General features: G+C 39.3%; 4 protein-coding genes and 1 non-coding gene across 7 annotated transcripts in view; 3 read left to right on the top strand and 2 right to left on the bottom strand.

Annotated features, from left to right (window-relative positions):
• The window catches only part of KLHL23 (kelch like family member 23), a 32,302-nt gene extending 11,167 nt beyond the window's left edge, over positions 1 to 21,135 (bottom strand). The window contains exon 1 of one of the 2 annotated variants that reach the window (XM_037140673.2): positions 21,049 to 21,135. The gene's annotated coding sequence lies outside the window, so the exon portion shown is untranslated. Of the gene's footprint in view, positions 1 to 762; positions 1,019 to 21,048 lie in introns of those variants that run through there. The other variant, XM_037140674.2, reaches the window with a different exon arrangement.
• LOC128627423 (basic salivary proline-rich protein 1-like) lies at positions 43 to 1,179 on the top strand. The gene is made up of 2 exons (XM_053665239.1): positions 43 to 60; positions 394 to 1,179. The coding sequence occupies exons 1-2, from the start codon at positions 43 to 45 to the stop codon at positions 1,177 to 1,179; spliced, it is 804 nt and encodes a 267-aa protein (XP_053521214.1).
• Positions 7,096 to 21,138, bottom strand: PHOSPHO2 (phosphatase, orphan 2). Its single transcript, XM_037140675.2, has 2 exons — positions 21,049 to 21,138; positions 7,096 to 18,149 (listed from the first exon to the last, which is right to left on the bottom strand). The coding sequence occupies exon 2, from the start codon at positions 18,122 to 18,124 to the stop codon at positions 17,399 to 17,401; it is 726 nt and encodes a 241-aa protein (XP_036996570.2). The 5' UTR covers positions 18,125 to 18,149; positions 21,049 to 21,138; the 3' UTR covers positions 7,096 to 17,398.
• Positions 21,139 to 23,060: 1,922 nt separating this feature from the next.
• The window catches only part of CFAP210 (cilia and flagella associated protein 210), a 36,969-nt gene continuing 35,132 nt past the window's right edge, over positions 23,061 to 24,897 (top strand). Inside the window, exon 1 of one of the 2 annotated variants that reach the window (XM_037140655.2) lies at positions 23,061 to 23,188. In XM_037140655.2, the coding sequence (XP_036996550.2) occupies positions 23,140 to 23,188 (49 nt within the window). In that variant the 5' untranslated portion in view covers positions 23,061 to 23,139. Of the gene's footprint in view, positions 23,245 to 24,897 lie in introns of both variants that reach the window. The other variant, XM_037140656.2, reaches the window with a different exon arrangement.
• On the top strand, positions 23,738 to 23,844 carry LOC128627430 (U6 spliceosomal RNA). Its single transcript, XR_008391616.1, has one exon. It is a non-coding gene; the product is annotated as a U6 spliceosomal RNA (small nuclear RNA).

Below are 24,897 nucleotides of genomic sequence, written 5' to 3'. Positions count from 1 at the left end.
TATACTCCAAAACTAGACTAAGCTCAACATTCTAAATGCAAAATGTGGATGGACTATTTCGTAAATGATGGTCACCTTAAATTCAGGTAGCTCGGGGCGTTAAAGCCGCCGAATTTTTCAACAGTCCTTTCTAGAGAAAAAGTAAGTGCTGATTTCCTGCTCCGATTACCCGTCTCCAGTCGGTCCCGAGTAGGCGGCCCGAGAGGCATCCCACACTTGGCAAACCCAGCGGCCCAGGGGTCACCCGATTCAACCCAAGGGGCTGGCCTCTGTTCCATCCCCATTCGACCTTTCCCTTTTCAAGTTGCTTCGAGATGCCAAGATAGAGATGAACGAAATATATGGGACTAAAAGAAGTCTGGGAAAAGGGTAAAGGGTGTCTTTCCGCCGAAGGAGGAAGATAAAGGAAAGCCCCGCGCCCGCGGCTCCCCAACTCCAGGCCCCCTCCTCCGCGGTGCCGCAGGGGTTCCCGCCCGCGGGCCGCCCTGCCCCAGGGCCTGGAGCGGGGACTGGACCGTAGGGCGCCGCACGCCTCCCCGCCGGCCGGGTGCCCAGGTCCCTCGCTCCCCGGACGCCTCACAGGTGCGGGGAGGGCGCCGCGGGCCGCCCCGCGCTCAGCCCCGCGCCCGCGCCCGCGCAGCCATTGTCTCCGCTCCTCCGCCGCAGGCGCGCTCTGCGGGCGGCGCGGCCTCGGTCTCCCGCGCTCCGTCCCGCTCTCCCGCCGCCGGCCGCCCGCGGGCACCGGGTCCGCAGCTCGCCTACCTCCTGCGGCGGCTTCCGGACGCGGCGCGGGCCCCGGGGTTAGCGGCGAGCGGAGGCGGAGGCGCCTCGGGACCCTCTGACCATCTTTGGAAGAGGCGCGGCTTAGGCTTTCTGCTAGTGCAGCTCCAGCCCACAACGGCTCCTATTTTGGTGCCCCAGCTGCTCCCGCCTCCAAACCAACAGCCCCCCGCGCGCTCCGGGCGCGGGGCCACGCGCGGGAACTCCCGGGCGGCTCGGCCACCGTGCGGGCAGGGGCGGGGCGGGCCGACGGCGCGCGGCTGCGGCCCCTCCCAGTGGTTCCCCCCGCAGCAGGTGGGATGGCTTCCCGGGGGACCACCCCGCCTGGGCCGCCAGCTTTTCCCTCCGCTGGGGTCTGCCTCTCCAGCACATATACCCCCTGAGCATTTGCTCTCCTAGACAAACTCTGTAGATCAGAATTAATAGCACAAAGAGGGCAGGGAGCAGGGTGCCCTTTACCCTCCCTTCACTAGCTCTCGCCAGACCCGGCCCTAATGGGGTAGGAGAAGAGAATGCAACAAAACTTAAGATATGAGGTTGTCTTCAAAATGCCTTACGTAGCTGCAGCTTTCCTACGAACGCCACACTGCCCCTAGCAGAGCACTCAGGAGGGAGCCCCTGGGGTCGATTTGCACACAGTGGGTTAACCTGGAGGCTTTGAGATGGACGGAGCAGCCAGGGCCAAGGGTTCAGGTTTCCGTACTTAGAGCTGAGTAGCTGGAGTCACCAGTCTTCTTGGTGACAGCTGGTCCAATCACATAAAGATAAATACCCACGTGTTACACAGGAAAGTTCATCTTTAAAAAAATCGAGTTTTAATTTATTGATTGATTTTAGAGAGAGAGAGAGAGGAAGAGACACACACAGAGAAATATCGATTTGTTGTTCCACTTCATTCATTTGTTGGTTGATTCTTATATGTGCCATGACCAGGGATGGAACCTGCAACCTCAGTGTATGGGGAGAATGCTCTAACCATCTGAGCTACTTGGCCAGGACAGAAAGTTCATTGTCTTGTTCCAACAAAAGCCAGTATCAAATATTTTCATTTCTCGTTCATTCTTTTATTTGTAGGGTTTTATCAAGTGCCTGACACTGGTAGTGGAGTGGTGAACACAGCTGTCATGGAGTCTAGCCATCTTAAGGGAGGAAGGACACTTGGATAAGAGGAACTCCAGAGACACAGCGTGTTTCTCAGAGTATGGTCTGAAAGACAGAATATACAAATGGACAATGGCCAGATTGTATATGACAACAGACCTCCAAAGGACATAAGCAGTCCAGGAAGCCAGACCACAACCTCTGCAGCAACTGGACCAGAAGGGCACCATTGGTCAAGACTGCCAGCTTCCCTATTTTGACCCCTGCTTCCAACTCAGGACCACCAGAGAAAGCCAAATAGGCTTCTTAAAGGAATGACATGAAATAGCTGCTGCTTCTAGTAGCCCGCCTCCAGATTTCCCAGGCCAGCAATCTCCAATTAGAACAGATCTAAGACCTTCCCCTTTTTTCTCTCTTATGTAAAGCTTTCCCATTCTCCTGCCTATCTTTGCACCTCTGCCAAAGGCAAGTGTAGGTGGCTGACTCTCTTGCTATAGCAAGATCTGAAAAAAAACAACAAACAGCTGTTTGTCTCATTTGGGTGATTTTAGCTTAATTTCACACTAGTTATGCAGCACCCACACCCACCACCCCATATCCACCACCACCACCTAATTGGGAAAGGAGACCCAGGAATCTGCATTCTCATCAAGAGCATCATGTGATTTTTTGTTGTTGCAGTTAGAAGAATGTATGTTGGACCCCAAATGGGAGGAAAAATAAACATTTAAAATCCCAACATCTGGTAAACAGTTTAGTGGAGAAGGAAAGTAAATGAGATTTAGTTTCGGGCTTAAAGTTCATCTCTGCCATTTATCTAGCATGCACCTTTAAACAAGTTACTAACCCTCTCTGATCCTTAGTTTTCTGATCTGTAAAACACACCCCAAATTCAATACTTTTTCAACCTAACATAAGGGTTTTGGAAAGATAAAATTACAAATCCGAAAGCACTTAGGATGTGGCATATAAATGTTAGCTCTTATAATGAAAGAATATTTGCAATCTCAGTTTGGAAATCAGCATATTAACATTTCTTCAAAAATTTATGAACTTTGGCCCTGGCTGGTATAGCTCAGTGGATTGAGCACAGGCTGCAAACCAAAGGGCCGCAGGTTCAATTCCCAGTCGGGGCACATGCCTGGATTGCGGGCTAGGTCCCCAGTTTGGGGCATGCAAGAGGCAGCCACATGCTGATGTTTCTCTCCCTCTCTTTCTCCTTCCTTTCCCCTCTAAAAATAAATTTTAAAAATCTTTTAAAAATTTATGAACTATGTAGTTAATTGTAATTGTGGAGTGTGTGTTTCATAACCAATAGTGATGCCACTATTGGCATTGTCATTCAAGGACAATATTGTGACTGAAGATAAGGCATTCTTTCCATGTTTGTCACTGAAGTGTGGTGATGGCCATTTGTGTCTATGATGACAAGTTTGATGTGCAGTGTTATAGGTTCCAGCTAACTCAGAGTATGGGCTTCTGGAATCATAGCTGCATGTGATAAATGATTCTTAAATAATAGAATTTACTATGTTTGTTTGTACAAAGTTAATTCAGATTACTGCATAGACCGATTAAAACTTTTGCTTCCTTTGCCCAATGTCCCCAGTTGTGAATTATTGCTTCATAGTGTATATCAGTTGTATGTCAATTTTTTTAAAAGACCCCCCAAAACGTATACATTAGACTCCTTCAACTTGCCAAGAGAAGAGCAGGTCCTCAAGGTATTGCCAGCGGTTCCTCTTTCCCACATGCTTTATTAAAGAGACCATTGCAGATGCTAATAGATTTGATGCACTCAGAAACATATGATTAGCCTTCATAAGTTAAATTAATGACATTGCTCAAGAAAACAAATGTGCCATCTGTGACTTCAAGTCTTAAGAAGATGACACATAAACAACTCTTGGCAGATGTTAAGGTTGGCATGGAGTTAGATGCTATTTGACATCACACTTTGCTTTTCAAAAGACTCTTGGCTTCTAAAAATAACAATTTTATTTGTTCATTGTTTTTACCTAATTAGTACATCTTTCCACTAAGTACAGCTGTGTCTTTAAATGTTTGATATGCTAATTGTGTATAATTATCAGTGTGTGTAAATGGCAGATACATACAGGAAATTTTGTATACTTCATTTACATACTGAATTAAACAAGTTGCTGTTAAGTAAAAAAAATAGTGAGTATAATTTATAAGGCCACAATATACAACTGTGTACATCATGCATGGCACAATTCCAGCTCACTCTGCTCAAGCAGAGTGCAATATAAACTCTACAGTACACAACCAGCACAGGTATATATGGCTGTCTGGGAGCTGATATGTCTTGGAAAAGCTTTTTAGTATGCTTCCTGGAAAATTTTCACTTTTTGAAGTATAAATTAGTCTAGTACCCTGATGTGGACCTGGCCAGTGAGTTCCATGTTTTGTGGCTGCAATGAACAAATTCACTCAGAACGCAGAAGTCCTGTGGGGAAAAAGGGACAGCTCGGTGGCTCTCTAAGTGGGAGAGGGCCCCGACCCCCACCTGGACAGGCTTTTATTGCTTTTCTGGGTACATTACATCCAAGATGGCCCTCATTTACTGTTCACAGTTTCGCTTTAGGTGATTACCTTTTACAGATAACAAAGGAAAGAATGTTACTAATTACTTCAAAGAAAAGGATGTTTGCAAACCAAGGGGAAAAGTGGTTGAACTGGTTACACTCCATACTTGGGAGGCTTAGTTCAGACTTTAGGAAGTTACTTTAAAGAAATGCAGTAAACACTTGCTGCCTCAATTCAGGGTGAGGGAGTTTTAACAAAAAGCAAGCCTCAAAGCAGCCTAGGTACCATGCAGGCCTGATTCCCCACGGGAAAACCGATCTGTGGGACTGGCTCCTGTGTGCCAACTCGCTCCCCGCTGGTTTTCTGAGTCAGGAGCTGGGCTAAATTTGCCATACCAAGCAGATAGGTTCCCTATAGTACCCACTTGGCACCATGCATAGTTATTACAATATCATTGACTATATTCCCTATGCTATACTCTACATTCCTGTGACTATTTAGTAACTACCAATTTATACTTCTTAATTCCTTTGCCTTTATCACTCAGCCCCCCAAACTTCCTCCCCTCTGGCATCCATCAGTCTGTTGTCTGAATCTATGAGTCTGTTTCTGTTTTGTCATTTATTTTGTTCCTTAGATTCTACATACAAGGGAAATCATATGGTATTTGTCCATACTACCCTCTAGGCCCACCCATGTTGTTGCAAATAATATTTCATTCTTTTTCAATGGTCAAGTAATATTCCATTGTAATATGTATCAATTCTCTGTCCAATCATTTATTGATAACCACATACATTGCTTCTGTATCTTGGCTACTGAAAATAATGCTGCAATGAACAAGGGGTGCACAGAATAGTGTTTTGGATATCTTTTGATAAGTGCCCAGAAGTGGAATTGTTCAGTCATAAGGTAGTTCTATTTTTAATTTTTTGAGGAATCTCCATATTGCTTTTCATGGTGGCTACACCGATTTGCAATCTCACCAACAGTACATGAGGGTTCTTTTTCCTCCACATCCTCACCAACACTTCTTGTTTGTGGATTTATTGATGACAACCACTCTATAAGGGGTGAGGTGATATCTCATTATATTTTAATTGGCATTTCTCTGATTATTAGTGATGTTGAACAATTTTCATATGTTTGTTGGCCATTTGTATGTGCTCTTTGTGAAGTGTCTATTCAGATCCCCTGCCCACTTTTCAGCTGGATTGTGTTTTTGGTGTTGAATTGTGTGAGTTCTTTACAAATTTTAGATATTAACCTCTTGTCAGATGTATCATTGGCAAATATCTCCTTCCATTCAGTAAGTTGTCTTTTTGTATTGTTGATGGGTTTTGTTGTGCAAAACTTTTAGTTTGATGTAATCCCATTTATTTATTTTTTCTTTTGTTTCCCTTGCCTGGAGGAAATATATAAGAAAAAATAGTAATAAGAGCAATGCTAGAGGGTTTACTGCTTATGTTTTCTTTTAGGAGTTTTATAGTGTTGGTCCTTACTTTTAAGCTTATAATCCATTTTGAATTTATTCTTGTATATGATGTAAAAAGGTGGTCCAATTTCATTTTTTGCATGTATCTGTCCAATTTTCCCAACACCATTGATTTAATATACCATCTTTAGCCCATTGTACAGTATGTTCTTGCATCCTTTATCATATATTAATTGACCACATAAGCACGGGTTTATTTCTGAGCTCTCTATTCTGTTCCATTGATCTATGTATCTGTGTTTATGCCAGTACCATGCTGTTTTGATTACTATAGCCTTGTAGAATTATTTGGTATCACGTAGTATGATACCTCTAACTTTGTTCTTATTTCTCAAGATTGCTGTGGCTATTCAGGGTCTTTTTTGGTTCCATATAAATTGTAAGATTATTTGTTCTAGTTTTGTGAAACATGTCATTGGTATTTTGATAGGGATTGCATTGATTTATGGATTGCTTTGGCTAGTATGGTCATTTTAATGATGTTAATTCTTCCTCTCCATGAGCATTGGACATGCTTCTGTTTATTTGTATCTAACTCAGTTTCTAAGAAAGTGAATATTCTAATGACTGGGTAACAAGTACCTTTACAAGTCAGAAGGTTTCCAACTCCTTGTTTTCAATAAGTCAAAGAGCATTTTGGACAAATAATTTGGAAAGAGTCCACAAAATGAGTGGCGCTTCTGTAATAAAATTTCTCTCATTCCCATCTACTTGTGTGATGTGAACACTTTCTCAGGGATTACATTTATAGAAATTAAAAACAGGAATATCATTGATCCAAAACTCTTATTCCAATAGTAGTTAATACTCAGCCAGAGATACATAGTCTAAATCAGCAGTTTTCAATGAGTGCGCTGCAAGACTTTTAAAGCCTGTGCTACCTGACTAGTGAGTCAGGGCTGCTGACCTCTTTTTCTTACATTTGCAAATAAAAAAATGACACAGCCAATAGCTATACAGTTTGAATAAATAAAAATTCTACCCATTCTTGTCAAGTTGGCAAAAAATATATGTTTTGGTGTGCTGCAGAATTTTAGTAATTAGTTTATGTGTTACATGAGATTTTTAAAAAGTTACTAAATGAAAACAACCCTGCTAGTCTAAATGAAAAGAAAATAGCTGAATTCATCAGATTGAAATAACTTTTGATAAATTTTTACTTGATTTAATTTATATTGTTCAATAAATTATAATAATTGCAACATTAATAAGTCCATCCTTTTTTTTTACTACTTAAGAATCAAGGCACTGATCTAGGTTGCTCAGTTGGCTAAAGCACTGTCCCTAACACCTAGGTTATGGGTTCGATCTCCAATCAGGGTACATACAAGAAGCAACCAATGAATACATAAATAAGTGGAACAAAAAAATTGATGTTTCTCTCTTTCTCTGTAAAATCAGTAAATAATTTTTAAAATTTAAAATGCATAAAGGACATAAAATAATTAAAATTTTAATTTATGTACATTTTTGCAAAGAAGTTTAAGAGATGATTAATACAAGATTTTCGAGTATAAAAATATTTAGACAATCCTTTCTTTGAATGATTCCAACATACGTTAATTTCAGTCACCATGGTTAGGTTATATAACACCAATCCCTAAAGAGGATTCAAATTTCAATTACTATGGCATATTAACCGCAATTTCATAAAACACACATTTTTCCTGTAGCTCTTCGGTCCACAGATCACTACATAAATTACAGATGAGCATCACGATCAGTGACCAATCATGCCTCTTGTTTCAAAATTGTTGGTGTCAGGTCACTGTACATTGGCTATTCAGTTCACATTGACACAAAAAAGCTTTCAGTTGCCTTACATTCTTGTCCACCAGTGATAAGTGTAAGCACATTTTACAAAAATTGATCACTGGCAGAGGGCATTGACCAACAAAAATGAAAGTTAGCAAAGCAATGAAAAGTGGCAACGCTGCAAGAGAAATTTGAACTGAACACAGCGACGCCCTCCAGGAAGCAGCTGCCCACGGAAATGCAACGCTGCCGCCAAGAGGGAGGCTGGAGAGGCAGCCCGCGGACCTCGGTGCAAGTGGACAACATGGCTGACGTGAGGAAGGTAGTTAACAAAAGCGATAAAGGTATTCCAGAAAAATTGATGCTGGCAAAGAACACTAAAGAAACTCTTAGAGGTATTTCATGACATCGAGAGTACAAAAGATAAAATGTTGGAAGTCGATCAAAACCTAGGAGTATGGCAATTTACCAAGGCATAGGAAGATGGTTGCTCCATATTGTAAGTTATATAACAAAAAGAAGGTAAAAACTCTTCTTATTACAGTGGTACCTCAATTCTCAAACCTAATTTGTTCTGGAAAACTGTTCGAGAAGCAATTTGCTCAAAAATCAAATCTCCTTTGTCTCCTGAGAGACGTGTGACTGGTCGGTCACACAGGTGTCAGCATGAAAGGGTTGTCGGGTAGAGAACTGAGACCCACAGTTTTGTCAGACAACCAAGACACTTTTTCCGTGAACAACTTGGTCAAGTCCTGGCTGGTGTAGCTCAGTGGATTGAGTGCTGGCCTGTGAACCAAAGGATCGTGGTTCATTCTCAATCAGGGCACATGCCTGGGTTGCAGGCCAGTTCCCAGCAGGGGATGTACAAGAGGGCAACCATATGTTGATATTTCTCTCCCTCTCTCCCTCCCTTCCCCTCTAAAAATAAATAAATAAAATCTTTTTTTTTTAAAAAGCCCACAGCTCACATCATACTCAATTGTGAAAAGCTGAAACCTCTAAAAAAAGACCCAACTTGGTTGAGAACTGAATTGTTCAAGAACCAACATTTGAATGTACTATTTGGTTTTTTACAAAGAGATAATATATGTTAATTCTCAGTATTTATAATTGTAATGCTCTAAGTGGATATGGTGTTACTATGTTTTTCCTTTTCCTATACATTTATAACTGACAGTAATAGAGTTTTTAGTGTTCCAACAAAAAAATTAAAGGTCACAGGACAATTATAATTTTTCCCACTGATTATTAAGATGACTTTGCATGGTAATCTTGCATGGTCATTTTTATGGTCCTGCATTACTGTGCAAAGTGAAGACCACCTGTATTTTCAATATGACATTTTCTGGGAGAAGTGGAACAGAAATATGAGATTAAAAAGAAAAGAAAATGAGATAAAAATTTCCCACTGTTAAAGAACAACTTATTGATGTATTTTCATGTATTTTTAATGAATGGTTGTTTTCAAATTACTATAGTGCACTTTTACTAAATAGATTTAAAAGAGTTATTTTAAAACCTATTAAAAAGTCATTATTTACAATATGTTAGAAATTACAACTTGGGCAAATATTTGAACTTATGGTGAAAAGTTTTCAATATCAATCTGAAAGTGTGGAAGTTATTTTGGGGGGTACTTGTTCAAAAAACATGAAAGACCACTGGCCTAGTCTCAAAACAGGAACTAGCCTAGTACTCTTTGGTGGGGGGAGGGTCATTTAAAAAACAACCATTAACTGAGAATGTTTTTGTGTGCCTCAATTAGCATTAAATTCCAGATAGAAATTAATACAAGACAGAGGATCATAAACTAGGACTTTTTTCAACTACAAGCAATAGAAACCCAATTCTTTCAGTCAGAAAAGAATAACAACTTTGGCTTGAATAAACCCAGAAAGCCTGATATTGTTAAGTGAGTTAAAGATTAAAACTCTCAAAGACTCCCTTTCCCTGACTCATGTGGTCAGTAGGTTGGGCATCATCCTGTAAAGCACAAGGTTGCTGATTCCATTCCCTCTCAGGGCAGCTGCCTGGGCTGTGGGTTCAGTTCCCGATCAGGGTGCATGCAAGAGGCAACCAATCGATGTTTATCTTTCACATCTATGTTTCTCTCCCTCTCTTCCTCTTTACTCCCTTCCACTCTCTCTCTAAAAATAAATAAATAAATAAATGTAAAAAACCTCTCAAAGACTCCCTGTCTCATTCAGTAAAAGCTGTAGTACTACAACAGCCTGACTCCTGGACCACCCCCCCACCCCCGCCCTGCTTCTGTGTTGCCAGGAACTGTGCCCACTCTGGTCGTGCTACTAGCTGTTCCTTTGGCCTGTACCGCTCTTTTCCCAGCTACCACTTCCTGACCTGCTTGCTCACCTCCATCAGGTTGTTTTTTTCCCTTCAAATACCAACTTCCTAGTGAGGCTTTCTTTTATCAATCTGTTTAAAATGATCTCCCTACTGCACCTGCTACTCACGATCCCCCTCCCCTCTAGTTTTCATCTATAGTACTTATTAACATCTATAATTTGATATATTGTGCTTATTTATCAGTTTGTGCGATTTCTCCCACTAGAATGTAAGCTCCATGATAGCAGTGATTTTTTATCTGTTTTGTTCACAGTTATTTCCCTAATCCATTCCTGTATCCCCAGAACACTGTCTACCACATAACAGGTAATCAATAAATATGATTTGTGGTATAAATAAAAATATGAATGGGTTATAAGACTTTCAGAATTTTCTTTAAAAACATATCTATTTTGCCCTACCCAGTGTGGCTCAGTTGGTTGGGCATGTCCTGTAAACCGGAAAGTCACGAGTTCAATTCCCAGTCAGGGCACTTGCCCAGGTTACAGGTGGGTTCCATCCCCAGTGCCAATGGATGTTTCTCTCTCACACTCATGTTTCTCTCCCTCTCTTCCTCCCTCCCTTCCCTTCTTTCTAAAATCAATAAGCATATTCTTGGGTGAGGACTAAAAACAATGCTCAATTTCTTTAAATTACGTATATGACTTAATCCACAGATATTGCCCTTCTGCAGCATATGGTTCGAAACTTCTGTTTTTCTTTTCTTTTACTTTTGTGTTTTCATTTAAAATTCAAAGCATCTGGTTTATCTATCCTTCCTTTTTGTTCTGACATCACTCTTTTCAGGCCTTTATCACTTCTCACTCAGCTTACTGCAAGATTTTTCTGTTAGTTTCTCCCTTTTTCTCCCAAGCTGTTCACCACGTTTATCCTCCCTAAACACCTTTCTTCACATCGCTCCCCTTTACTCATCGATTGATTAGCTTTCAGACCTGTTCACAAATTAGCCAAATCCCACTTACAATGCTTTATTCCACTACTTCCGAATTTCAATCCTTACTTATCAGGCCGGCTGCCTCATCACCACCTTGTGACTCTGCTGCGCTCCCTCCCCCTTCATTCCCTTTCACCTGGGAAGCTCAAGTCCTTCATCTCTGTCCGAACCCTTTCAGTCCTTTGAAGTGTAGACCACAATCCACCTCTTTCAAAAATCTTCTCTGATGTCACATCAATCGACTGAGTACAAAACACAGTTCTTGCTATATGATCATCTATTCCTTCCTTGACCTAAGTACCTTCTGTTTATGCTGATCACTGAGACACTTTACGAAACATGTGCTGGTATTTAAGTTACTTGTGTACATTTCCCACTACCTCTTCAATCGAATTGTAAGTTCATTCTTTGTAAGACATAGTCTACACTTCGCATCCTTCCACAGTTTTTTCTTGTTTTGATTTTTTCCCCCTAGCAAGTATCCCCAAATATTTTTAACTTGGTTTTATTTTTATAAAAATGAAAAATATTTGTTGAATGAGGTATTTTAGCTCTCAAAATTGTACAGTAAGATCTTTCTTTGGACTTAAATGTGAAAAGGGCAGTTGTTCATAGATCCCTGAAAAAATATACTTTCATATTGAACAGAGGATAATAAAGTGTCAATATTTTTACTAGTTGTTTAAATATATAACTGAAAATTTGTTAATTAAATACAAAAGACAAACTAATGTTTTACTAAGTAGCATCTTCCATAGATGGGAGTTCCTAAGAATTTCTGCATCAGGAAACATCTGTGTTAGTTTTCTGTTTCCATATGAACCATCATCCACAGACATCGGTCTCCATGACATAAACAAGTAGGACAGATTTAGCTTTTGGCCTAGAATATATTATTCCATAAGTCTTTACAAAGCATACCAAAAAGACCTGTCTACAACAGAGCTATCACACTGTCTACCTAAAAAAGAAACTCAACAGAGTGCACAAAAAGACACGGTATCAGCTGATAGACTTGAGTTGATTCCCTACAACTGGTCTCTTCTGAAGATGTGCTGTGGAGTTATTAGGTGAGTAAAGAACTCTCCCTCTTATCCTCTAAAAAAAAAGCGTATCTGATTATAGGGAGAGTGAAGTGGCTATAAATTCCAGTCTCACTCACAGTACTAATAGAGCCCCTCTGCCCTGTACGGTGCCCAGTTGCTGTATGAGTGGTGTCTTGAAGCAGCTTATGAGACCATAGGGAAGGTGTTCTCTAATACTTCTTCAGGGCTAGTATAACCTAGGAGCTAGAAAATCCAAAAATGTTGTGAAAGTAAGTAAGTATGTGGGCATATTAAAGATAATATTTTTAAAAAGTAGACTTAAGATGTAATTATAATTTGCACTATAGAAGATTTGAACTAAAAGCTGTGTACCACAATACATGTAACACCTAAGCAGGAAAAAAGCCTAATATGTATCTTATACCGGAAGGATGTGATCAAGTTAGCATCAAAAATAATTTTTAAACATTCAGATGCTGACTGCTATTCTGTGACGAGGCTATGACTTGGCAATAAGGAAATTTTTATATGGGGAAAAATATTCTGAATCTGTAGCTTTAAGAGTCGCGGTATTTAGTATGTACAATTGCTATATCTTCACTTGGTCCCCATTTTCTCTGTGTTCTGGGCCTGACAAATTATGTCGTCAGTCTTGTCTGGGCTACTCAGCTCTAGCCCATTCACTGATAGAGAGTTGTGGGGTGTGCTCTGTCTCTCAGGGAGTTTGCTCTATTTCTTTAAATTTGTTTATCTTTTTTTTAGTACAATCATATTATAAAAATTATAAAATAGGTTACCAGAAAAGTCGTATCACCCTGAAAACTCTCAAAAGCAGAAACATTTTAATTAGCATCTCTTGATACATCATAAGCTGTTTGGTGTCTAGTCAGAAGAATAAAAAGCAGGCCCTGGCTCAATAGTTCAGTTGGTCAGAACATCGTTCTCATACTCCAAAGCTATGGGTTTGATTCCTGGTCAGGGCACACACAGGAATCAACCAATGAATGCATAAATAAGTGGAACAACAAATCAGTGTATCTCTGTTTCTCTAAAAATCAATAATAAATTTTTTAAATGATTCATTTATTAGTATAGTATAAACTGTCAAAACTGTCAAAACTGTGATTTATGAAGCTGTGCATGTAAAAAGTAGACTATTACTTGAGAGATGGTATTAGCCATTGTATTAATATTCTATTGCTATATAACAAATCACCACAAATTTAGCAATCTAAAACAACACAAATACTGTATTTTTAGGACTATAAGATGCACTGGACCATAAGACACACCTAGGTTTTAGAGAAAAATAAAAAAATTTTTGAAGCAAAAAATGTGACAAACTATTTAATAGCATAAATAACATAGGCCACCACTCTCCCCGCCCTCCACAGCGAGCCAGGTAAATTGCATTTGGACTATTAGACGCACCTTCCTTTCCTCCCAAATGGGGGGGGGGGGGTGCGTCTTATAGTCCAAAAAGGGGGTACATGAGCTCACAGTTCTTGCAGGTCAGAAATCTGGGCACAGTGTGACTGGGTTCTCTGCTTAGGGTCTCACCAGGCTGAAATCCAGCTGTCAGCCTGGGCTGTGCTTCTCATTTAGGTCCTATCCAAGCTCATGTGGTTGCTGGTAGAATTCATTTCATTGCAGTTATTGTAGGGATGAACTTCCTGATTTTTTGTTGGCTGTCAACCAGGGGCCGTTCTGGGCTCCTAGAGGCTGTCCACATTCCTTACTACACACCTCCTTCCATCGAAACCAGCAATGCTATGTTGAGTCTTTCCTTGTGCCTGAATCACTGACTTCCTATTCTGCTACCAGCCAGGAAAACTCTCGTTTTAAAAGGGCTCAGGTGCTTAGGTCAGGTCTACCCAGACAATCTCCCTACTGTAAAGCATAACCTGATCACAGCACTAAAATACATCAGGTTCACAGTACTGGGGATTAGCCATGGCATGTACACCAGGGAGTGGGAAATTTCAGGGGCCATTTAGAATTCCACCCAGCAGCACAGAAGATTCCCCCTTCTCTGCCCAATCCTATTGACTTTAATATTTAAGCCTTTTTCAATTCACATTTAACTCTACATATTTATTTTATAAGCTCACACTTCAGTATAGTAAAAAATAGCCATGAATAACTTGCTTGTCACTGGGGGAAACATACAGATTCTTTTGTTCACAAAGGAAAAATTTTGGAGAACAAGAATCTTAAATTTTAGTAAGCCTAATTAGCATGTATCAATATATGTTTCATTAAATCTAATATAATCTAATGAAATAATCAATATTTTAGGTGCTTATATATAAAAATTAGGACCACATTATCTAGAAATAAGCAAACATAGGATTTAGAAAAAATTAACACAATGCAAACAATAATTGTCAAAAATATGGCACTATATCTCCCATATATGAAGTATTCAGAAAAATAAAAACACAAAACCCTCTAGATAAATAAGAACCAGACATTTTAAAAAAAGGAAATAGAAATGACTTAGTAAAGTTGAATCTCCCTAAATTAATGTTTATTGAGTGCATATAATTTTTGGAGGTGCTCGCACAAATGACAAGTGCAGGCCTGCTGTTCAGGTACAGGCACTTTTAGGTTTGCAGCCAGCATCCATTCTCCTAGTTTGATAATTGTGTTCTTGTAACTGCACAGCATGGGATCTGGCGTTTGTCCCTGTGATATATGGCCTGAAGATTTGTGCTAGCGACTATTCATTGTTACCATGTCTCTCATATCCTTAGGCAGATGTTTTAAAACTCTTGTTTAGCTCTCAACTTTTTTAGCTGTGCTTGTTAGATCTGGTCCAAATTATTTGGTCTACTATGACAATAAATAAAAGTTTGGGTTTTTTACTTGCATAATTTGTCATTTGTTACTGGCCTCCACAAGTAGAAAAGTGATCATGTATAAGACTAAATGTGCTTAAACATAATCCAACCTATTTAAAGATCTACTTTTTTAGCCTGAAAAAACAAATTAGAAAGTACCAAATTCTTCTCATTAAATTACATTGATCATTTCTATATCTATTTCTGGAGTTGTCCATAATGAAAAGAAAATCCTATTATTATTATATAATGGATATATATATGCCTAAAACATGAGCCTAGAAATTAGCATGAAAGTATAATACATTTTTTAAAAGATTTATTTGTTTTTAGAGAGGGTAAGGGAGGGAAACACCAATGTGTCGTTACTTCTCACACACTCCCTACTGGGGACCTGGCCCGCTACCCAGGAACATGCCCTAGACTGGGAATTGAACCAGAGACCCTTTGGTTCACAGGTCAGCACTCAGCCCACTGAGCCACACCAGCCAGGGTAAAACTATAAAACTTTTTATAACACTTGATATTTTGCTAATATTTCTATATAAAGAAGTATTTTAAATGTTGAGTATTCCTTCAAATTACATATCACTCAAGACACACTGCCAAGTATAATATACTTATTAAATCAGTGTAATGGAATTACAGTTGTAATACTAATATAAATTTGAAATATTTGAGAACATTAATTTGTGTTTAATTTTAAAAGGAAAGTCTAAAATAGATACTGTATTACTATCTTTAAAATACACTGACTTGGCCCTGACTGGCATAGCTCAGTGGATTGAGTGCGGGCCTGCAAACCAGACAGTCGCGGTTCGATTCCCAGTCAGGGCACATGCCTGAGTTGCAAGCTGGTCCCCTGCAGGCCAGTTCCCAGCACGGGACGCGTGAAAGGCAACCATACATTGATGTTTCTCCTCCTTTCTCCTTCCCTTCCCCTCTAAAGATAAATAAATAAAAATCTAAAAAATAAAAATAAAATACACTGACTTGGCATGAAATCCAGACCTACATCTAAAATTGCTCTATCCAGCAAAGCTTTCATTTAGAATGGAAGGGCAGATAAAGTGCTTCTCAGATAAGATCAAATTCAAGAGTTCATCATCACCAAGCCCTTATTCTATGAAATGTTAAAGGGACTTACCTAAGAAAAAGATAAAAAAGATGAACAGTGAAAGGACAGCAAACTTACAGTTATTAATTATTAACAACCACACCTAAAACAAAAGCAAACTAAGAGGACAGCTAGATCAGGAGCAGAACCATAGAAATGAAGATCACATGGAGGGTTAGCAACAGGGGAGTGGAAGAAGGAGAAAGGGGGAGAAGGTACAGAAAATAAGTAGCATAGAAGGTAGGTAGAAAATAGGGGGGAGGAGGGCAAGGATAGTATGGGAAATATAGAATCTAAAGAACTTGAGACATGTGGTCATAAACTAAAGGGGGGAATAGTCGGGGGTGTGCAGGGTGGAGGGGAATGAAGGGGGGAAATGGGACAACTGTAATGGCATAGTCAATAAAATATATAAAATAAAATAAAATACACTGATTTGGGAATAAACCATTACATGTATATAGTTCGGCTTCTGTGCATAAAACATCAGGCTTATTTTTAAGATCTGTAACTATTGGACATGCTTTTGAAATAAATATCTAATAAAGTAAAATATAAGACTATTCTCTCTGAGAATAAAAACAATATACCCTCAACCACCTTTGGTAGAGACCACCGGTTGCACTTACCTTCACTCCATACTTTTTTTCTTAATTTATTTATCTTTAGAAGGGAAGGGAAAGAGAGAGGGAGAGAAATATCAATGTACAGTTGCTTCTTGTGCATCCCCTGCTCGGAACCGGCCTGCAACCCAGGCATGTGCCCTGACTGGGAATCAAACCACGATCTGTTCATTCACAGGCCCGTGTTCAATCCACTAAGCTACACCAGCCAGGGCCCATACTCCTCTTTTATCCAAGCTTTCCCAGGCATATGACCATCTGGAATAAAAGCTGTATTTTTCATCCTGCCTTGCAATTAGGTGGAGACATTATGACTAAATTTTGGCCAATGCAATTGAAATGAATATACAACTCACTGCCTCCCTTCTTGCTGGCCACAGTGTTCCTGTGAGGATTGGAGCTTAAACAGTCTTTTTTAAAATTTTTCAAAAGATTTTATTTTTAGAGAGAGGGAAGGGGAGAAAGGGGGAGAAACATCAATGTGTGGTTGCCTCTAGCGCACCCCCTACTGGGGACTTGGCCTGCAACCCAGGCATGTGCCACCGGGAATGGAATCCACGATCCTTTAGTTTGCAGGCCAGCACTCAATTCACTGAGCCACGCCTTGTGTCATGAGCTGGTAGCCAAGTGCTGAAATTGGTAGAGCAACACAGCAGCCTTGAGATATACCTATGGAATTCTTTTAAGTGAGGAAAAAAAAGTCTTTTTTTTAAGCCACTGGTATTTGGGGGTCTTAGTTTTATGCTACTGAACCTAATCTTAACTGATACACATTTCCATTGTTGGCATATTACTCCTTTATTAGAAACTGTAAATGAGAAATTATTTCAACACCTGAAGACCAAGCTAGAACACAACATTCCATAGGCTCCAGATTTTGAGACATTCTGGAAAGCGTTTTCTGTAAAGCGTATCCTTTCCGTGGCATGGCAACATCGTTCTTCTTTAAAAAGGTTACTGGGCAAAGATCATTTCCACCATCACCCACGTAAACAATTTGTGTATAATTTACTCCCTGTTGTAACTGTTTATCTATAAATTCTACCAAAACTACATTTTTGCAAAGATTTTTGGGACACCTATTGCAAGAATGAGCATGATAATTTTTCACAGAGAGATGACCGCTGCCATCAAAAGCTGCTGGATTTGTAAACACTTTATCAAACACATCATGAAAATTGGCAGCTTCTAAAATCCAATCTATGAAGACTGAATTTGAATCTGAAATAATGATGCAATCAAATTTATCCCTGTTCTTTCTTATAAAGTTTAAAAGCTCCCCCATCCCTGGAGTGAAAGGCATTGACGTCACTGTTCTCTTCATCTCCTCTTCTCTGACACCTGCATCTCCCAGATACTGAAAGACTCTGCCCATAAATTCTGTCCAAAATCCTTTTTTGTAAGAATCTTGTAGTTCAATAGGAAGCTTTTTCTCTGGAGCACACTGTACAATCCAGGTGTCACTATTGTCATCTATGATTGTATTGTCAAAGTCAAAAGCGAGCAAAATTTTCATGGTTCTAAAACAGATTTGGGTTACCCTGAAAAAGAAGAAATATTATTCCCTAAACACTTTTTTGTAAACAGATCTACTTAATATTTAACAAACATTACTGAGTGTTAATCTGCTAAACAAATTATAATAAATTGGGTAAATTAAAATAATTAAGCGTTTTAGGACAACCATTTAAGCATTCTTCCTAGGAACCAAAGTTCATATTTGAGTATTTTAGGTGAATCGAACACAGAGTATCTAGAAAGGATGTCCACAGTGTCATTGTGTCGATGTGGGGATTGCTCCTTAAGCACCTCGAATCATGCTGCGGAGCGATCCACTGAGAGAGGGCGTGAAACAGTTATTCTCTTACAGTGTGAGAAAAGTTTTTGAGTAATACAGAAAAAAGTGTAGACTAATCACTCTTAATGTTCTTATCAGTCATAGCCACACACTCATTTTTTTTTAAGATTTTATTTACTTATTATTAGAGAGAGGAGAAGAGAGGGAAAAAGAAGAGAGAAACATCGGTTGGTTGGTTCTTTTAGGCACCCCAACCGGGGACCAAATCCGCAACCCAGGCTTGTACCCTGACTGGGAATCGAACCAGTGACCTTTCTGCTTTTCAGGACACACCCAACCAACCGAGCCACACCAGTCAGGACAAAACCACACTTATTAGTTTAAAATATTTATAATAATCTTCGTATTAAACAGGTCTCTGTGTATTACCCAAAATTCAGATCAAATTTAACATTTCATGAAATCTTGCAAACTTTAAATTTTTAAAAAGGTGTTCAGCTTGAAGTCAATTTCTAACATCAATGCCAATGTTACAACTAAACGGTTGCATGATGCTGTACTTGAAATTCTAAACTTATTACTTGAGGTGGAGGTCAGTTCAGTTCTCGTACACTAGTAGTAACTTTTGACAACAATTTTACATTTCCTTATATTTTCTCCAATAGTTTAGCTCTGGACTGCCAAATAATCTGGATATACTTAAATAATCACATTACTTATAATATGACAATTACTTAAGTCTTTTTACATTAATTATACATATAATTAATGATATGTATATCATTAATTATAAATCTCAAAAGTAAAGAATAAGTTGATCAACAGATTGTACAGATGAAAATTATGTAAAAATGCTAAGTAATTATAGATCACCCAAATAAAAGCTATAATTAATATGTGTAGAAAATTTTAAAAAATTTAAATTTTTGTAAAGATTTTATTTTTAGAGAGAGGTGAAGGGATAGAGACAGAGAGGGAGAGAAACGTCAGTGTGTGGTTGCCTCTCGCATGCCCCGCACTGGGAACCTGGCCTGTCACCCAGGCATGTGCCCTGACTGGGAATTGAACCAGTGACCCTTTAGTTCGCAGGTCGGCACTCAATCCACTGAACCACACCAACCAGGGCTCAAGAGTAATATTTTTAGAGAGATCACTATACACAAGACACTGAACTAAGAACTTTACAATGATCTCAATGAACTTTCATAATCCTATTAAATAGGAATTATTATTGTCCTCATCTTAAAGATACATAAACTGGTGCTTAAATATTAGTGAGGTTGGTTAAATGTTGGTTAAGTGGTAGAGCTAGTATTTGGAGTCAGGTCATTCAAAGTTCGCACTTTTAAGTACCACACTCTACTATCTAAGAAATAGAATAAAGACTATTCTTCAGTTAAAAATACTCAGGTCACTCTGTCAAAAAGAGGTTTAATTACAAGAAAACATTCATTAGTCTCAAAGTAACTTATGAATATAACACTAAATCTGTGATCTATTTCATAACCATTCAGAGGTTTTAGCAAGAAATTCAAATAAGTGAAGAACCCCAAAAACAAGAAAAAGAGACCAATTAAAAATGGAAAACATGTTAATAACCAATGTTACCCCAATAAATTTAATGAAATTTTAAAAAATGAAATGAAAAACAGGGTACTTAAGCACATGCATTCTCTGGTGTGTAACAATTGACAGCCAGAAGGTGAAACTAAGAACTGAGTTCATTACTCGCGTAAGAGTTAAGTATTCCATGTCTCTAAATTTAGAATAATTAATCTTAAGGGCAGCGTCTGTTGTGTGAAGTTAGACATATACAAAGTGGGGTAAACGTAGGTTACAGTTGTTCATTTGGAAAATAATACAATAATTAGTAAATAATAACACAAGCTTAAACTCTGTGTAAACCTAATTTTGCCCTATCCTATAACATCCTGAAGCTCTGTATCTTAGTTAAGTATCTCTGTATCTCTAAATACCTAATCTAGGTGTCTCTGACTGGCTCCCAGAGATTTAATTGCAGAATTTACTTTCCCATAGAAATAATGTAATAAATAGCAATAAGGCGTAGTTGACAATCACATTAGGACTGTACCTGGGCATATTTTATTTTATTATTATTGTTAATTACAGTTTTCCCCTTTCTTCCCCCCATCACTCTCCCCCTGCCCTACCCACCCCCCACCTCCCACATTCAATCCTTCCCTCCCCTCCATCTGTTGTCTTTGTCCCTGGGTCCTTTATATGTGTTCCTTGACGAACCTTCCCTTCTTTCCCACCTTATCTCCCTCCCTATTATGTACCTGAGCATATTTTAAATTTAACGCACCTTTTTAAGCATTTAATTTAAATATTTTCAATTAAAATATCTGAATTTAATTTAAATTAAAAATCTGAATTAAATATTTTTTCAAATGTAACTCATTGTTGGTTAAAAACTGCCTCAAGCCTAAATTTACTTAGCTACAAGTTACTAAATTCCTGAAGTATTAATCTAAAAATAAAGATGTGTCATAAGCTTGAAGTTAATACAGTTCTACTGCTGACTATTAATTTCTACTTAAAAGTGGACATTTCTTTACTTTATATCTTTTTATATTAGTTTTTCCCACCACTCAACATAAATCTTTATTAAAAATACTTACCCAACTTAGTATTTCCAAGGCAAACTTACTTCAGCATACAGCTTTGGTTAAAAAGTCAATGACAATCTTCAGTCTTCAAAAACAGCCAGTTTCTCACCAGTATTATTCCTATTCTGTATGTGGGGAGCAAAGTCTTCTGGTTTGGAGCAAAGGAACAGAGACTTCTTAACTCCTAAAATGAATAAAAGTTTATTTAAGATATTTTTAAATTTATGTTTTATAATGATGCTATTTTTTTCTTACATGAGAAAAGTACCTATTGGCAACTGGAAAAACTAAATTTTGGTGAAACAAAAAACCTTAAATACAAAACAGGGAGTGATGTAAACATAAGTTTATATCAAGTGGATAAAATCACAAGGGTTAGACTGATTATGTTGAGAATTACAGATTCTACTTTTTCTTCTTGTTGAGTAATAGACAAATATCACAGTCTGTCATCAATAAACATTAAAAGATTTAGCATGCTTGAAATAAAAGTCTCAAACAATAAGGATGTGCACAAAGATTCAATTTTAAAAATGTGAATCTATTCTGAAACCAAGTTGTTAAGATCCCCGAAGTAGTTATACTATCACCTCCAAAAGCAGGAGCATTCTATTTTGGTATATCTGCAATGATTCCATTGTCTAACAATAACCTATATGCTTTTAACAATCATTGAAATGAGAAACTACACAGACATCCAAGAATCAGGGACTGGTTAAATATTTACTGAAGTACTTATTTGTTATAATAAAGATTTGGGTTCCTTAGCTTAACTCTATGTGGGGACTGGGGTAAAATTGTTGATATTTTGACTACTGCTACTGCAGTAATTCATCTTTGACCTAGGGGTCTGCATCTTCTACAAAACTGTTTCAGGCAAAGTTGTTAGCCTGCAAGTAGGGTAAAATCTCTTTCCCAGTTATAGACATTTTAAAAACATATACTTTGTAAAGTGTATGATTGTCTAATCACTATGTTGTACACCTGAAACTAATATAAAACATTAAACTGTAATTAAAAATTAACTGTAATTAAAAAGTAAAATTCGAGTTAAAAAATTAAAACTGTGCTTCCTCCTTTCCCCCAAAGCCCCTCACCAATATCGTATGTGAAAAAACCAATTTTTGTTCAAAAATTTTTATTAATCCTTTCATACTTACCAGCATTATTATGGTGGAACATCTGATGGAAAACCTGAAGAAAAACAGCAGAACTATGTGTTAGAACTTTAGTGAGCGAAAATCTTACCTCCTCTCATTTCAAGTGATTCCAATTTAGCGCCTACTAAGTAGTGTTGTAGCCAACTAACTTGTGTAATAAAGTCATTTGTACCTCTGTTAGAAAACAGATCTTTGGCAAACCAAGCCCGCATCTACTCTTAACAGATTTTTGGTGTTCTTAGAGGTCTAATTGGTCCTCCAAATACATTTACTTTACTGTATTTACCAAGCAATTTAAAATACCTAAAAGGTCCTAATACTAAGGTTGGGAGATAACATCCAAGTTTTAACATTACTATGTTTTAAAAATTAAGCCCCATCTAGCCCGGATCATGCCTGAGAAACTGAAGTATTTAAAAATCGATTTGCTGTGAACTAATCCCTGGGTTTCTATAATTAAGGGAGAGCTTTGCCCTTCACCTTCCACCCGCGAGAAAGTCTGTGGGCCGCACACCCCAAGCCTAGGCCCCGCTCTTGCACACACCTGCCTAGTCCTCCCGGAAGGTAGGCGCAGGAACCTAGTTAGGGTCATCTGGGGCAGGGCATGCGAGGAATGAGCATGGAAGCACCAGGCTAGGCCGGGTCCCCAGACCTCCCCACCGGTCCAGGGCAGGAGTCAGCAGCGGTCCCAGGATCGGCCTGCACCCCACGACTGACCCCTCGAAGTGCTCGGGTACTTCCCATTTGCACTCCGACCCTGGCCTCCTGCGCAGGCGCAGACTACGAGCCGCAGCCACGCCGCCAACTGCTGCGAGATCTCCGCAAGTTGTTGACAGCAGCCGTCACTTCCGGTGGCGTTGCCAAGCAACTGCGCGCTGTGCCAAACACTCCGCATCCGAGTAGCCTATCCAAATCTTAGAGCTCCGAGAGCACCTTGTCAGAGATGCTGGTGCGCTTCGGAAGGCGTAGTGGACAGAGGAAGGAAAGCACGGGTGAGCTAACCTGGCCCATAACCGCATGAAGATTGTTTCAGACCCCCGGGCATGGGGTGAGTGGCAAGGGTACCACGTGAGGGATCCTAGTTCAAGTGAAGTGGAGTCCACCAAGTCGAAAGCAGCTTGGAGTCTGTGTATATTAGACGGTTTTTCCCTCCGGTGAATTGGTAGGTGAAAATGTTTACATAAATAGAGATGGAGAAAAAATGTGTAAGAAGTAGGCTGACCCAATTGACCTGTGCAGTCTGGTGTTTGCTGAATTTTCTTGTAAAAAACTTTGTTATTCACTGAGTGAATTGGATTATCTTTGGGAAATACCGATATGCTGCTTAGAGTCTTGACTGAACCTAGTGAGAGCTTTTTATGAAAGTCTCTGAAGGAAGTGTTTCAATTTTCTCATCTTTGAGGTGAAGGTAAGGTCTCGCCGTAAGACAAATGCTTTGATAAAATGTAAAAAAAAAATGCTACTTAAGGTACTGTAATTCACGTGACCTATTATAAAATTTAGATTTTGGAACAGAGGTAGCATCTAAAGAGCTCTTTATCGTGCTCGCTTCGGCAGCACATATACTAAAATTGGAACGATACAGAGAAGATTAGCATGGCCCCTGCGCAAGGATGACACGCAAATTCGTGAAGCGTTCCATATTTTTAAGACACTGAAATAGAGAACAAGGGGATAGTGACCAGAGGGGAGAAGGAAGGGAAGTTAAGGGGAAAAAGGGGGAGGGATTTGGAGGAACAAATAGGAAGGACACAGGGACGAGAACTAAGGGGGGGGGGGAGGAAATGGGAGGGAGGTGGGGAGCAAGGGGCAGGGGAGGCTGGGATGGGAAAAATAGACAAAAAACTGTACTTGAAAAATAACTAAATAAAATTAAAAAATTAAAAAAAAAAGAATACATAGAAGGGCAAGAACAAAAAAAAAAAAAAACTCTTTATCAACTCCAAGTATTTTAGTTTCCTGGTCTGTAAATTCCCAATTAGTGTAGTCATGGTGATAACCAGAGCCTTGGGAATTCAGAATATCTTCATGTCAGTGCCTGAGCTTCTGTCACAGAGGAGAGCCCCTTGTGATAGGTGCAGAGAGCCACCCATTCTCCACTAGTGGATTCCTATGCAGTGGAGGACTTATGAAGTAGCAACAGAGGGCCATGATATGTAGGAGAGTGACAGTACCCATGTGGCATGTACTGGAGAAACACAATTACTCCAGCATATTGACTTCCCCATATGAGGTCTGTCGAGAAAAAAGTGCGGCCATTGATATAACGAGAACAGTTTGTGCAACATCGATGTAACCTGGCAGCCAAGAAGAGTAGATTGGAATGCACATGTGTGAAATATGATGCCTTCACTGTACTACTTACTGTACTACCACAGTGAGGGTGGTAGACACCATTGAGTGAGCATGTGTACTGTATGGTCATCACATTTAAAATGACTGAATCTGCATCAAATTTTGCATTAAGCTTGAACATTCCTCTGAGGAAACTACTTGGATGATTCAGAAGACTGCAGCTATGGACAACTGGTGATTGGCAGCTTCACTGCAACAATATACCTGCTCATGCATCACATGTCATGCACTGTTTTTTGGTGAAACATCAAATTACCCAGGTGACTCAGCCCCCTTACAGCCCAGATTTGGCATCCTGTGACTTCTGGCTTTTCCCAGAACTAAACTAAGTTATTTTGAAAGGAGA

Source organism: Artibeus jamaicensis, unplaced genomic scaffold (genome assembly GCF_021234435.1).
Source record: "Artibeus jamaicensis isolate MK-2021 breed Jamaican fruit bat unplaced genomic scaffold, CSHL_Jam_final contig_391, whole genome shotgun sequence".
Classification (NCBI taxonomy): Eukaryota; Metazoa; Chordata; class Mammalia; order Chiroptera; family Phyllostomidae; genus Artibeus; species Artibeus jamaicensis.
Note: the sequence above shows the minus strand (reverse complement) of the source record. Positions and strands in the feature narration are given on the sequence as shown.